The sequence below is a fragment of the Pteropus medius genome, unplaced genomic scaffold, assembly GCF_902729225.1.
Source record: "Pteropus medius unplaced genomic scaffold, Ma_sr-lr_union100, whole genome shotgun sequence".
In the NCBI taxonomy this organism is placed as follows: Eukaryota; Metazoa; Chordata; class Mammalia; order Chiroptera; family Pteropodidae; genus Pteropus; species Pteropus medius.
In genome coordinates, this window is record NW_024344240.1 from 7,230,059 (window position 1) to 7,245,027 (window position 14,969).

The 14,969-nt window shown below is 35.0% G+C and overlaps 1 protein-coding gene across 1 annotated transcript in view; it reads right to left on the reverse strand.

Moving 5' to 3' along the window:
* The window catches only part of RP1 (RP1 axonemal microtubule associated), a 330,366-nt gene that overhangs the window by 685 nt on the left and 314,712 nt on the right, over window positions 1-14,969 (reverse strand). Inside the window, 2 exon segments of the mRNA XM_039868930.1 lie at window positions 7,898-7,979; window positions 14,242-14,321. Coding sequence (XP_039724864.1) covers window positions 7,898-7,979; window positions 14,242-14,321 — 162 coding nt within the window.

The following is a 14,969-nucleotide window of genomic DNA, read 5'->3' on the forward strand; positions in this document are numbered from 1 at the left end:
CTCTTACCTTAATGTGGTCTGTTGGCTACTTTAGAAAAAAGCTGTTTTTAACTTCAAATCTTTGAAGCTCTATTCTTGATGTGTTTTTAAACTCAGATGTAAAGATAAACTATCTTTAAAGAAAAAAAATGTTAAATATATAATGGAACGGGTGGTAACTGCATATGACAAAAATCATGAAGGTGATGTGCAAGATTTAACTATTTAGACTATCTGTGTGATTTCATGGGACACCTAAAACATGTGGAGGAAAGCTGGACATACATAAAGGATTACTTTATGTACACGTAGGGGTCTGGAGGCATACCACTGGGTTAAATTCTGCTCTGCTATTCATTTCATTCTATGAGTTTGGGCAAGCTCCTCCAAGCCTCAGTTTTCTCTTCTGGGTGATGACTGTTTCTACTTCACTGTGACAGGACTGAGATTCAAACACAGGTCTCTGGTATCAGAGCCAAGACATGGTCTCTCCTAGGCTGGCAAATGGGTTTTAGCTCATATGCCAATTTGAAGGATTGGAAGAAGCTGCCTGTGGCACCATGGTAAGTTTTTGAGGCTAACTGGGGAAAGTGGCTAATGACAGAAGATATCTGTTTTAATGTGTGCTCCTTGAATGATGCTCTGCTGCTGCCCACTGCAGCCTCAGTGACCAGCTCCCAAAACGCCATGTTGATGAAGACTAGTGGAAACACAATTTAATGCAATCAATTGTTTTCTTTTTACCATTTCTTCTTGATATTCCCACCAATACTAAAAAAGACAAACCATTATCTAAGAATAAGACTTCTACTTTAAAATTAACATATGTAAAAGTATTTTACAGTAATCAAATGTTATGTACCTCAGTTACTTTCTACTAAGGCTACCTACACATTTCAGTACGCTTAGCAGGTATCAGAGTTTCTGAAAGAAGAAAAAAGAAAGAGAAGGAGAAGGAGAAGAATATGTGCAACCCAGATACTATAGGTTGATCTTGGACAGTTGTTGCCTTGTGTTCCTCTGAAGTTCTCCAAAGCCATGATTGTGCCTAGCACAAACTGACCCTCCCCAGGGGTTTGCTCCAGTACAAGGAAAAGGCAAACATATTATCACAATCAGATCAGTAGCCTTTTGAAGCCACAGTAGAGCGACAGACCCAAGATAGCCCCTTCACGAGGCCACAGATCCTGCTGCACTGTAGCAATTTTCCGCAAGCCATTCCCACTCAGTTTTGCCATCATCTTGGTACTCACCTGCCTCCTAGGGAAAGAGGAAGGGTTAGGGTTAGGGTTAGGGTTAGGGTTAGGGTTAGAGATTGAGTTAGGGTTAGGGATTGAGTTAGGGTTAGAGTTAGGGTTAGGGTTAGGGTTAGGGTTAGGCTTAGGATTAGGGTTAGGGTTAGGGTTAGAAGTATTTAAAAAGGTACATTTCTTAGAATGAAATGTAAAATATGGAAAGGATTTAAAGAGGCTTTCAAAAAGAAGCTCAGAAATTTTAAAAAGCATTTAAGATTTCAAGCCACAACAAATGAGTGGAATGTCAGTAAACCTTTGTCCTACTTCAAGTTACAATGATTCATCCTAAAATGTCAATTTTTAGAAACATCATATGATAACATTACAAATATTTTAGTATATCTTAAAAGTAGTAAAAATTTATCATTTGGAGTTTCCTTAGTGGAAAACTCTCTCTCCTTTCCTGTGACTAGCAAGTGTATTCGGTAGCTAAAACCTCAGACTCTAGAGAATTCTTCTAGAGAAATATAATGTGAGCCACACATGTAAAAAAAAAGGTTTAAAAATTTTTAATTTTAATATTTTTTATTTTAATAAATTCAAATCATAATCATTTCAATATGTAATCATTACAAATGATAACTGAGATATATTACTGTTATGGTCTGAATGTTTGTGTTCCCCTTCCCACAATTCATATGTTGAAACCCTCTGGGAAGCACTAAAGTCCCTGAGAGTAGAGCCCACATGGATGGGGTTACTGCCTTTATAAAAGAGGCTCCAGAGAGAGCCCTTGCCCTTTCTACCACGTGAGGACACGTGGTGCCCTGATCTTGGACTTCAGCCTCCAGAACCGTGGGAAATAAATATCTGTTGTTTATAAGCTATCTGTCCATGGTATTCCGTTAAGGCAGGCTGAATGAACTAAGGCTATTACATTCTTTTTTATTCTACACTTTTGAAATCTGGTATGTATCTTACATCTACAGTACATCTCAATTTGAAATAGGCCCAGTTCAAGAATTTAATAGATATTTGGCTAGTGGCCTCCATGTGAGACAGCATAGTTCTAGAGTTAAAATCATCTAGACCTGAATCCTGACTGCACCAACCATATTTAACTAAGAAACTTAAAATCTGTGTGCCTCAGTTTCTTCATCTTTAAAATAGAAGTACCACAGAGCCTCCTTTAGGTCTGCTGTAAAGATCAGATGCGCTCATGTGTGGTTTCAGCTTCACTATGGAACCCTTGGTAAGAGTACAGTAAGTGCAGTGGTGTATGTTCCTCTGATTTTAACCTCAGCCATACAGAGAGCATCTTAGGGGCCCCACAATAGAACGGACCCCTCTACATTTGTTTTTTACTCCATAGTAAGGTCCTAAATAATTTCTTTTTCAGAGATCTTTTCTCATAATTAAAAAAGGTCTTGAATTTAAATGACTGACAAGTTGTGCTGGGGAAACTAGTAACCTGTGTATTCTCAATTCTACAAAATCTCAGTAGTATTTTCTAACAAATCATTTTTATAGTGAACTCAGTAATTTGTGCAGAGATCTCTTCCTTAAGAGATAATTCAAAAAATACTGGTGATATAATGTAACTAATAAACTGATAGACATTAAATTAAAATTCTCTAGAGTGCCCAAGGGACCAGGAGACTCTGCTCTCTAACCGTCTCGTCTATTTGTGCATGTCATTTAATCTCTTTAGGTGTCAGTTTCCTCATCTGTCAAATGGGGCTTGAGACTAAAATGGAACAGCAAGAAAACTTCCCTCTTTTCATACTTATGTAACCCTGGGTGCTCAGAGAATGAGCAAGGGAAATTCTGTTAATATAGCTATAATTTAGTTAATGATAATTGTGCCACAATATACTTGTGTGTAGTATTTAATATTATGTAGCATAATACAGTAAAATATTTAAATATTTTCATTCATATCATTTTGTTTCTTATGACTAAAATTCCAAGGTTTGTAATTATTCTAAAATGTTGACAGACCCTATGGAAATAAATCACCTCCATCTTGACTTCTACTCCTTTGTATTGTCAGTAAAATTAATTTTAGCTCTGAAGAGACTATGACTATTATCTCCTGCTCTGAATAATTCTCAATTTTTTAAATATGATACATTTATAAAAATACTAATCTTTTTATTTAGTACTTATGTTATTCCACAGTAATCATTGTATTCAGAATAATAAAACTATGTTGTATGATATTAAGCATAGCTTCCTATGATACCAAATATATAGATGTAATATAGACCCAAATGTTTTATATATGCTGATGGAGCACTTGAAATGTAACTAGTACAACCCAGGACCTGAATTTTTTATTTTATTTTATTTTAATTAATTTAAATATATTAGCCATACGATTACTATATTGGACTGTGCAGATCCAGATTTTTAAAAATAAAAGTTAGTCAATTATTTTTAGAGTTCTAAGTACTTCAAATAAAAGAAATAAAAGTGAATTTTTCTACTTCATTTGAGTGTATGGCATTATATCTAAAGAATTCTTTAATCTAAAATGATTTCTATTACAATAACACATTATCAAGGAGCTTCTAATAAATGAAAGACGTGCTTTCAGGTACTTTATGGACATTGTGTGAAATCTTCAAAGAACCCTGCAAAATAGGTGTCAGTTTTGCTATTTTACATAGCATAAACTGAGGTTCCTAGAAATAGTCAGTGAGAGTTGTAATTCAAATCCAGGTCTGAAAAACTTCAATCTTTGTTCTTTTCACTTCTCATTAATAAATAAAAATATTTCTTGCAAAAAAAATAAAATATATATAAGGTCTCTTCTCAGAGCTTGAATGTTATAAAATGGCAATAACTACCACAATGTATATGCATTTTAAATGGATGTGTATTAAGAAAAAAACAGCTAATTTTGTTCATGCAGAAATCAATTCCTTATTAATTTAAAAGAATGGTTATTTCCTAGAGTCAAAACTATTGGAAGGTAAAATTTACTGAGTCCTCCAATATGCTTCTCTATATGTCTAAAAGAATGTATAACATTTTAGCAGACAGTGATGCCAAAATCCCGCTAAACCCAGAGCACACAAGCTCTATTACGTTTAATACCACATCCCTCTTCCCTTATCTTATCATCAACTGGGAGCTCTTTAAAGACAGGGGCACTTCATTTTTTATCTCTATAGATCCCAGAGTTGCTATAATGCCTGATAAGGAGCATGTGATGTTTCTCATGAATAAACACATAAACAAAGGAATAAGCATAATGCATGAATTCTCTAGATTCAAGTAACCCGCAATCACATAGACATTCGCCTTAGCACTTGGGCTCTCACATAGGTCTCTATCATGGTCCTTAAAACATTAATATCTGTTCTCAAATGAGAATCCATTAAGTCCTTGCAGGTAGAGACTATACTCCCTTATCGCTGGATCTCCTTGTATGTTCCACTTCTTGATGTGGTAGGTGATTAATTACTATGTGTTCAATGACTGACTGAATGAATCAACATATTCTATAGATTAATTTATAATAAAGGAGAATTAGTTTTATAATTTCTATTTGTAGTGTATTTTGTTTTAAGATGTATTTAATATTCATAACAGCCCTATGAAATAGGCAGGCTGATTTAATCATTCTCATCATAAAATTTTGAAAACTGAGGATCAGAGAGCTTGATTCACCTATAAATGACTAATGAATTACAGAATTGCTCTTGCAACTTTATTCTCCTAATTTATATCTACATCATATTAGAATAACGTATTGGAGGTCACAGTTTATATACAGGTATTATTCCCATTTCACATATGAGGAAATTGAACCTAAAAGAAGTTGAGAGTAGTACCCACATTCTCAGAACTAGCAGGGAGTAGAGCAAGTTTTTGAGAAACAGAATCAAGAACTTGTTTTCCAAAAAAAAAAAAAAAAAAAAAATGGCGTGGGTAATGGGAGGCTTTGTTCATTCCTCTTGCGATTAAATCAAAGTTGTGACAGAAACACAGAGCAAAAAGCAAGGAAATTCTCCTGGGATCTAGATGAACAGAAGCACTACAGCTAGGGAGAGAAATAATTAATCAACCTGCAACAGTAGAAGGTAGGGAATGAAGACATGAGGCAGTCCTGTCCCCAGCGGCAGAGTGGAACAGAGGCTGTGGCAGCAGCAGCTGGCAGCTGTGGACGCCTCTTAAAGGGATCATGTCCACAAGCAGACTTTCACGGTGAAGGACTTGCTTGCTCTGAGCACCGGCACCAGGTTAGCTGCTCCAGGGGCACCAGGGGGACACTGAGTTGTTGGAGTGAGGGCTGGAGGTGAGAATTTCTCCCTGACAGAAGTGCCAGCAGTATCTATTGTTCCTATGTTGATCCCTCCCCTCTCCCAGTGTACGAAATTCCTGCCTTCAAAGCTGAGACATCATCATACTGGATAACAGATGTCACAACGCCCTCAGGATTCCCTGAAACTCTGCCTCCCTCAACTCATGGCCCCACAAAGCCACGTCTAGTTGTGTCCTTGGCAAGTCAGGTGCTCCTTGCTGAGCAATGCCAAGACTCACACTGGTGGCAGCTGGCCTCATTTTCTGGTGTTATTTCATGAAGCAATTATAAGCGCAGTATCTGTGGATTGCTTGTTAAATCTTAACAGGTGGCCCCAGAGGGGCACAGGCTGAGACTAAACTTGGCCTGCAGCTGAACCCCTCTCAGGACTGTGCCACTGGCCATCGACTACACAAAGCCACACTAATAAGACCAGGAGACTTAAGAGCTTTGCTTAATACATGGAAACAGCACAAAAAGGCAGCCAAAATGGGAAGACAAAGAAACAGAAACCAGAGAACAGAACAGAGATTTAGGAATAATGGAGTCAAGCAATCTAACAGATGCAGAGTTAAAAACACTGGTTATAAAGATGCTCAATGAACTTAGAGAAAGAGTAGATGAACTCAGTGAGAACTTTAACAAAGAGATAAAAAATATAAAAATGGAAATGGAAATTATGAAAGAGAACCAGAAATGAAGAACACATTATCTGAGATGAAGAGTATATTAGAGGGAATCAACAGAGTGGAGGAAGAAGAGGATCAAAACACCAATACAGAGGATGGGGAAGCCAAGGACACTCCATCAGAATAGCAAGAAAAAAAAGCGAGACTATAATAATAATTTAAGGAGCCTACAAGACACTATTAAATGTAAAAAAAAAGAAAGAAAGAAACAAACAAACATATTATAGGGGTACCTGAAGGAAAACAAGATGATGAAGAGCTATTTGAAGAAATAATGTTGGAAAACTTCCCTCACCTGGTGAAGAAAATAGACATATAACCCCAGGAAGCTTAGAGAGTCCCAAAAAAGATGAACTCGAAGAGACTCACTACAAGACACATCATAATTAAAATGTCAAAGGTTAAATACAAAGAGAGAAACTCAAAAGCAGCAAGAGAAAAGCAATTAGCTACCTACAAGGGAGCACCCATAAAGCTGGCAGTTGATTTCTCAAAAGAAACTTTGCAGGACAGAAGGGCTTGGCACAAAACATTCTATGTGATGAAAATCCAGGATCTACAACCAAGAATACTTTATCCAGCAAAGCTATAATTTAAGAGTCGAAGGACAGATAAAGAGCTTCCCAGACAAAAATAAACTAAAGGAAACCATCACCACCAAGCCAGTATTACAGGAATTGTTGGAGTGATTTTTTTTTAAGAAGAAAAAACATACATCAAAAACAGAAATAAAGAATGGTAATAACTACATATCTATCAAGTACCTCAAATGGAAAAGAATTAAGTGCTCCAATCAAAAGATAGGGAAGCTGAATTGATAAGAAAACAAGACCCCTACATATACTGTGTACAAGAGACTCACTTCGGAATAAAAGAAACACATAGACAGAAAGGAAAGAGATGGAAAAAGATATTTCCTTGATGGACCTAGAGGATATTGCGCTGAATGAAATGAGTCAGATAAAGAAAGACAAATAGTGCATGATTTCATGTACATGTGGAATCTAAAGAACAAAAATAAACAACAACAATGAAAGCAAGAATAAATTCATAGATGCAGAGAATATTTTGAGGACTACTAGATGGGAAGGGGATTTGTGGGGACAGCAAAAAAAAAGGCAAAGGGATTAAGAGGTACAAATGACAGTTGCAAAATAGACATGGAGATGTAGAGTGTAGCATGGGGAAGATGGTTAATAATTTTTGTAATAAATATGTTAGGGAGAAGAGGGTACTAGATTTGATGAGATGATCGCTTTGCAAGTTATGTGGATCTCTGATCATTATGCTGTACAACTGAAACTGGCATATTGATGTATGCCAACTATAATTGAAAAAAACTCATTGAATTGTACAATGTAAATATGAGCAACTAATTGTCTATTATGTTTCAATAAAGTCAAAAAAAAGAAAAAACTGTTTTCTAAAGTCCTAATCTATTTTTCTTTCCATTTCAGCATGCTTATCCCAGGAAAGAAAATAATAAATATTACAAATAAAGAGAGAATTACTAGTGTTGATAAAGAACAGCTTCCTGAGGAGAGAAAGCCTTCAGTTCTGGTTTGAAAGGAGGGAATAATGTAGCCAGATGGATGGCAGGAGACATGCTGATGACACAGCTGGAATGAACTGGACAACAGGGAGCTTAATTTTGCATAATGAGCTATTAAGTTATAGCATACCTGTTGCATGGAAACAGAACCTCTTGACTGCCAACTTCCTCTTCACATTTAACAACAATACTCTCAAGAAACCATCTATTACCTGTGTAAATTGACAAAGAAAATCACTGTGACTCTTTAGCATAAAATATACTGGCATTGTGACTTTATTCATAGACTCTCTAAATGTTCTTTTTTAAGTACACTTGTTCGGCAATCTGAATACAAAAATACGCACAACCAAATTATACCAGTACAGAAATGAAAGCATGAGTGACGACCTAATTACTCAGAGTAGTAGAAGCAGAGGGGAAAAAAAAAAGATTCCCTATTAAGGACACAAACTCTATTAAATTCTAAAAAAAAAAAAAAAAGATGGGGGGATTTAAAAGCCAAGAATAAAGAAAGAAAGAAATATATACATAAAAGCATTTCAGTACATGATTTATAGAAAACTGATATATTTAAATAATAAAGTCACAATCAATTAGCATTCTTAATAGTGAAAATTTAGAAGTTACCACTGATAAATGCATTTATCAAAGCAATTAAATTTAAAAAAAGAAGAAAAGCAAAAGAAGGAAAGAAGAAAGGAGAATAAAAAATAATGTTGGAAAAGAGGAAACAGAACTGTCATTATTCATAATATGACTTGCTAAATTAAAAACCCAAAGAAGTTACAAAAAATAGTAGAATTAGAAGAAACGAGAAAAATGTTAGATATACAATAAATATATAAAAATCAATTACATTTCTGTTGACCAGAAAGGAACAGTTAAAAAGCGTAATTCAATGAAAGCTACAATATCAAATTGCTATAAAAATTTAAGAATGTATTCTAAAGATCGATATAGCATAATTTATAGAAAAATATCTAAATTTTGGGAATGACAGCTAAGACATAAACAAATAGAGATTTGTCCCATATTTGTAAGTACAAAGAAATTATGAAGACATTAGTTTCTCTTAAACTAATCTAAAATTTCAATGTAATTAAGTCAAATTCACCATGGAGTTTTACAAGAAAATTGACAAACAAATGATAAAATATATGGAATAAAGCCCAAGAATACCAGAGGCACTTCTAATTAGAGTAAGGTAGGAGGCTCATCCTACCGGTACTCAAATTTATTATAAATCTATACTGATTAAGACAATACAGAATTGGTACTGGCATAGATAAACTGACTGATGGAACAGAAAAAAAAAAAAAGAGTTCAGAATTGATCTACACATTTGCACACACTTGATATAAGCAGTCCTTGCTTGGTGCAGTAGTGCAAAACCAGATGAAGGACTGCATGCTGAAACCATGCCAAGCAATCTTAACAATCAGTGGGGGAAATTATATCATTTATTGTAAAACATTTTTTGCCAAAAGATCAAAAACTCTCTTACTACTAGTTAGAAATGTATAAGAAAATGAAAAAAAAAATCAACACTAATATTTAGTATACTATAATTTAAAACAGAAAACTTGAGAATTAAAAGATCTATTTCTTTGTAAACTTACCACACACACACACACACACACACACACACACACCAAATTTATCAAAAAATTTTTGAATGGTGCTTGCTTTCCTTTTCTCATCATATAACTTACTGCAAAGAGCAAGCATCTTTTCTATGCCCTAACAAATTGTTAAACTCCTAAGTTTCAATCAGCTTCCAACATTTTATCTTCTGTGCTTTTAATATCATGAACTATCTCTGAGAGTTCTTCTAATGTGAAATTCTTACCAATATCACTTCATCTGGGACGTGTTCATCCTTTTTGTCACAAGCACTTTTCTCATTTATGGTCATAAGTTCCCTTTACTAAGTTACTCTGGCTGTTTACCCAAAGTCTCTCAAACAATGGCAGTTTCAACATTCCCACGGTTGGATTTTTCTTCTATAATCCATTTACGTTTGATGTGAACTTCACTTCCAGTATTATCACTTTTTATTTCTATGACATACATTCATCTTTGAAGTATACATTTTGTAAAATGTCATGGGTTTATCACTGGGAGACACAGAGTCAATACAATGATATGCTTTGCTGTCTGTGCATGAACTTGTAACACGTGGTCAGTGACATATCACCAACAGACTTTGAAAGAAGTAAAGTGATTGGTCACTGATCAGGATGCATATCTATTACTTATGTAGTGATTTGTGGACCGAAGAACTAGCAGTGAATTTTGTACTTTATGCAATAACAATTAATATAACATGGTAACTAACTTACGCTTGAGCCTTGTTGTTGGGAGACTTATGTTATTTAACTAAATAATTGTAATTGAAATTGGTGCATACAGAAACCATGCAAAGCAAGGACTGCCTGTATCTAATAAAGATGACTTTACAGAGCACTCAGGAAAAGACGAGCTAGGTGATAAATAGTGATGGTACAGTTGATTATCCTCATAGAAAATAGTGAAAGTGGATTCCATCTTCATGTCATACACAAATGTCAACTACACTAGGAGTAATTATCTAAATCTTAAAGACAATACTTAGTATATGAGTATATGTGTATATAAGCATGAATATTTATGTATATAAACATCTATCTATCTATCTATCTATCTATCTATCTATCTATCTATCTATCTACAGAATTTCCTGGGAGTAGAGTAGACTTGCTCAAGATACAAAATATGCTAATCATTAGAAAAAATACCACATCATTAAATTTAACTACATTAAAATCAATTAAAATATACCACAAACTGGGCAAAATATTATGGTAGTAACTGCTAGATGCTCTCCTCTTTTTAAATCATTGCAATGATGGAGCCCACATTTCCCAGGTGTTTTTGCAGCTATGTAACTATAAGACTAATTTCTCAGCAATTAACTATGACCAGAGTAGTGTGTACAGCTTCTAACTCACTTGCTTTCACATGACCTTTGCTTTACCCTAAATATTATAGACAAAAATATGTGCTTTCAGAAAAGAGGAAGCTTGATAGACAATTTAAAAATGAAAGAATGCTCACTCTTCTTAGAAATCAGGAAAATGCAAATTAAACCACAATAAGATAATATTTTATATCCATTTAATAAAGGCAAAAATTAAGTGTGTCAGGTGTTTCTGAGAATATGACACAATAGAAATACTTGCACACTGTAGGTAAGAGTAAAATTTAGCATAATCACTTTTGAAAAAAGAACTTTTTCATATAAAGCTCAATACAATCCTGTCTGACCCAGCAATTTAATTCCATGCATTTATCCTAAAGGAGGATTTCTCAGTCTCAGTATTACTGACATTTGGCTTAGCAATTCTTTGCTGTGGAGACTATCCTACGCATTGTAGGATTTTTAGAAGCATCACACTAGATGCTAATAGCACCCCACCCCAGTGTGATAACCAGAAAAATCTTTGGACATTGCCAAATATCTCTGGGAGAGGAAATTCACCTCCATTTGGGAACTACCATCCTAGAAAAATTCTTGTTTCTATGCACTAGGAGACATGCACAAGAAGGCTCATTTCAGTTTGTTGGTGACAGTTAAACTGGAAAAAACACAACTATCCATTAACATGAGATGAATAAATTAATTATGCAGGATCACACAATAGAATATTGCATAGTCATGAAAATAATCTATAGCATCACACAAAAAATGAATGAATCTTAGACACATGATCTTGAATGAAAAAAATATCAAGTCACAAAAGACTTCACGTGGCATGTCACAATCTTTACAAAACGCGAAAACTATCAAAAGTATTTTCAAGGATATCTGCACAATTAGTAAAGCCTTTTTCTTCTTAAAGCAAGGATTTAAAGATTAAGAAATGACAAACAAAAAATTTAGGATGGCAACACTGGAGGAGAGGATGGGAGCAGCGAGTGCAGGTAGAAGCACTGGTATTGGTAATGTGCGAGTCTCAGATTAGGTGGTGGATTATCAGACTTTATATAATACAAATTTTGAAAAACAAAATAGAGAAAGACATAGCCTAGATACTCTTTTATGATAATTTTTTTTCTTTTACTGAAAAATGTGCAGAATGTAGGAAAGATAGTTCAGTTAAAGAATCTAAAACTCATGTTATTGTAATTGTTTTCAACTTTCTTTAGCCTAATCCCATCAGTCAGAGAAATCCATCAAAATTCTTCAGGAAGCTGCCAAAACCTGGCCCTCACTCCCAGCCTCCCTGTCATGTTTTCGTCTTTTCTTGGAGAGCATCTTCATGTTCTTCTGGAGTAGGCCGAGTGCCCTTGCATGTGGTACATGAGCACTCATAGTGCCAATTTTAGACTTTGGGTCATACTTTATTATACTTGCTTATTTCCTATGTGTCTGTTTCCACTAGGCCCTGATTGTGAAGGAACACTCGAATGCCCATGAGTCTATTTCGTTTAAGATACACAGATAATTCCTACATGTTCTGAGGTTTTACAAAGTTCGCTGTAAATGTAGGGCTTTCTATTTATTCTATTTGAGGTTAGATACTCACAGACACAAGTTTGTTCAAGGTAAAGGAATAATGTATCAAATAGTGTCACTTTGAAAATGAGAAGAAAAACAAAAGGCTTGCAAATGTAGCTGTAGTCATTCCTAAATCTGCACAGGTTTTGTTAATCAGTGTTTCACACACACACACACACAAATATTTAGAAGTTTATTGCTTCCTCCACTTGACATCTTTTTCTTTTCATGAGTAATTTAGCTCCTTAAACATGTTTAAAATCACAATGTTTCTTTCATTTTATTTTTTTGTATCAAACAACCTGGTAATAATACTTTACTCTTCCAATGTCCAGTCTACTCCTTCAAATAAACCCCTAACTCTTCCTGCATTTACCGTTGAAATGCCTGGTGATTGCGTCGGAGCTGCTGTTGCTGTTATTGCCACGGTCCCTCGGCATTGGCACTTTCAGTATTTGGGGTTAGACCTTCTAACATTGTTTTCTTCTCTCACAACCAAAAGGAGTCTCAAAATAATTTTTAAAAAGCAAAGCCTGGTTAAGCCAAGGATTTCTATCACCTATTCTGTTCTGATCCCTGCCAAAGTCTATGATCTTGGTTCTCATCGGCTTTCCTGCAAATCCATGTACTGTTTGCAGGGAAGACTTGGGGTAACATCAAAAACAAAACAAAACAAAACAAAACTCAAAGTAAGTTTCCATCCTTCAGGAAAATAATGCAAAAGTCATACCACTCTACAGTGACACCGTGTGCAGAAAGCAGAATATTATGTCTTTCCTTTCTCTATTCCAGAGGTCCCCAATGCGAGTGCCATGGGCCAGTACCAGTCCGTGGCCTATTAGAACTCGGGCCACAATGCAGGAAGTGAGCAGCGGGCGAGTGAGCAAAGCTTCATCTGTATTTTCAGCCACTCTCGAGCACCAGCATCACCATTTCAGCTCCACCTCAGATCATCTGCCATTAGATTGTGTTTGAGACTGGTGCCAAAACAGTTGGGGGCTGTTGCAGTCTATTCAATTCCTTATTTCTGCCTCTTTCTTATTTCCCCTATAGAGCCCTCAACTCATTTTAGCATCTGTTTATGTTCTTCCTGTACATTGCTACCTTCCCTTTTCTTCTTCCTTTCTCTGGTTTGTATCCAAAATACATATGTTTCTTTCTTGCAAAGGCCATTTTAAGCTCTCCTCATTCCTTTTAAAAAGATTTACTTAAAATAATCTCACTGATTTAAATTCGTTCATTCAATAAATGGTCATTAATTAAACCTCTATACATTAAAGCACTATATTGGGCACTAGAAGAAGAAAGTTGAATAATATACACCAGACTTCAAAAAACTCAAACTCTAGTAGAAGAAAAAAAGATATAATAAGTTAAAATATGTAGTTGCATTTTAGCAGTTGAGAAGACAATTTCTAAAGTCAAACAAACATGTTTGTATTCAATAGGTCTAAAGGAGACAGTAAAGAAGATATTAATAAGGTAGAAGTGACAGGATTTGTTTCACGGGTGTGGAAGGGATTGAAGTTGGGGAGAGAAAGGGAGAATTGAGGATGAGTTCTAAGTTACAGGTTGGCTGAAGATGTGGGGTAGGGGACTCAGGAGAAACACGTCTGTAAGGAAATATGATAGATGCAATTTTTGATACTGCCTAGTAGGTCTGGAGATTTTACACACATGCACACACAAACACAATAAAGCTTTTGTCTTCCTAGGAAATTTTCTTCATAATAATGTAGCAGTGAGCTTTTTAAGTTATATAATTAGCCTAATCTTGACAAAACTTCATTTAACACTAATTTCTTAAAAGAAAATCATTTTCTCATCTCAATTTTACATGATCTGTATGTTCATATTTTCTCTCACTTGTCTTTTATGTTACTTTTAATAAAGTTGCAAAACAAACTTTTTATTAAGAAAGAAAATCCTACCTGGACCTGTCCCATCATAACTAATCAGAACTCTCTTCCATTTTCCAGGAGACGCTGCCTCGATAGGAAAAATATCAACTCTTACAGTAAGAAAAAAACCGAAGGACCATAGGACATTGCCTTTCTCTAGAAAAAACAGTGTTGCTATTAGTACATTATTAGGAATTATAGTACCATATTACTACATTACCACACTGCTACATGTTACTACTGTATCATTACTACTACCATAAAAAATCACCACTTATTATTCTATGTGCAAAGTCCTACATTATGCCTTATGTAACATAAATTTTGCCCTCCTCAATCATACAGCCTAGTAAAAACATTTTTTTAATTTAATCATAACAATTATTTTAAGTCTACTACTAATTTCTTACTCATTTTCTTATTTTACAGTTGAAGAGACTGAGACATACAGTTAAATTACTCGCCCAAGGACAACATCTAGTGAGTGACCAAGCTGGGACTGAAACTCAGGCAGTCTGCCACTGGAATGCAGGCTTTCCCCTGTTGTTGTTTGCCTCTCAGTAGTTTTTGTTTCTAAATAATCTATTAAAATTTTTTAATAAACTTTTAATTAGACAAAGTTTTTAAATAAACTATTAATTAGACATAACATGTACAAATTATAAATGCATAACGTGCTCAATGCACACACCATGCAAATAATAAAATATTAACAACATTTCAAGACTGATCCCTCTGCAACCCATCCCAGTCATTAT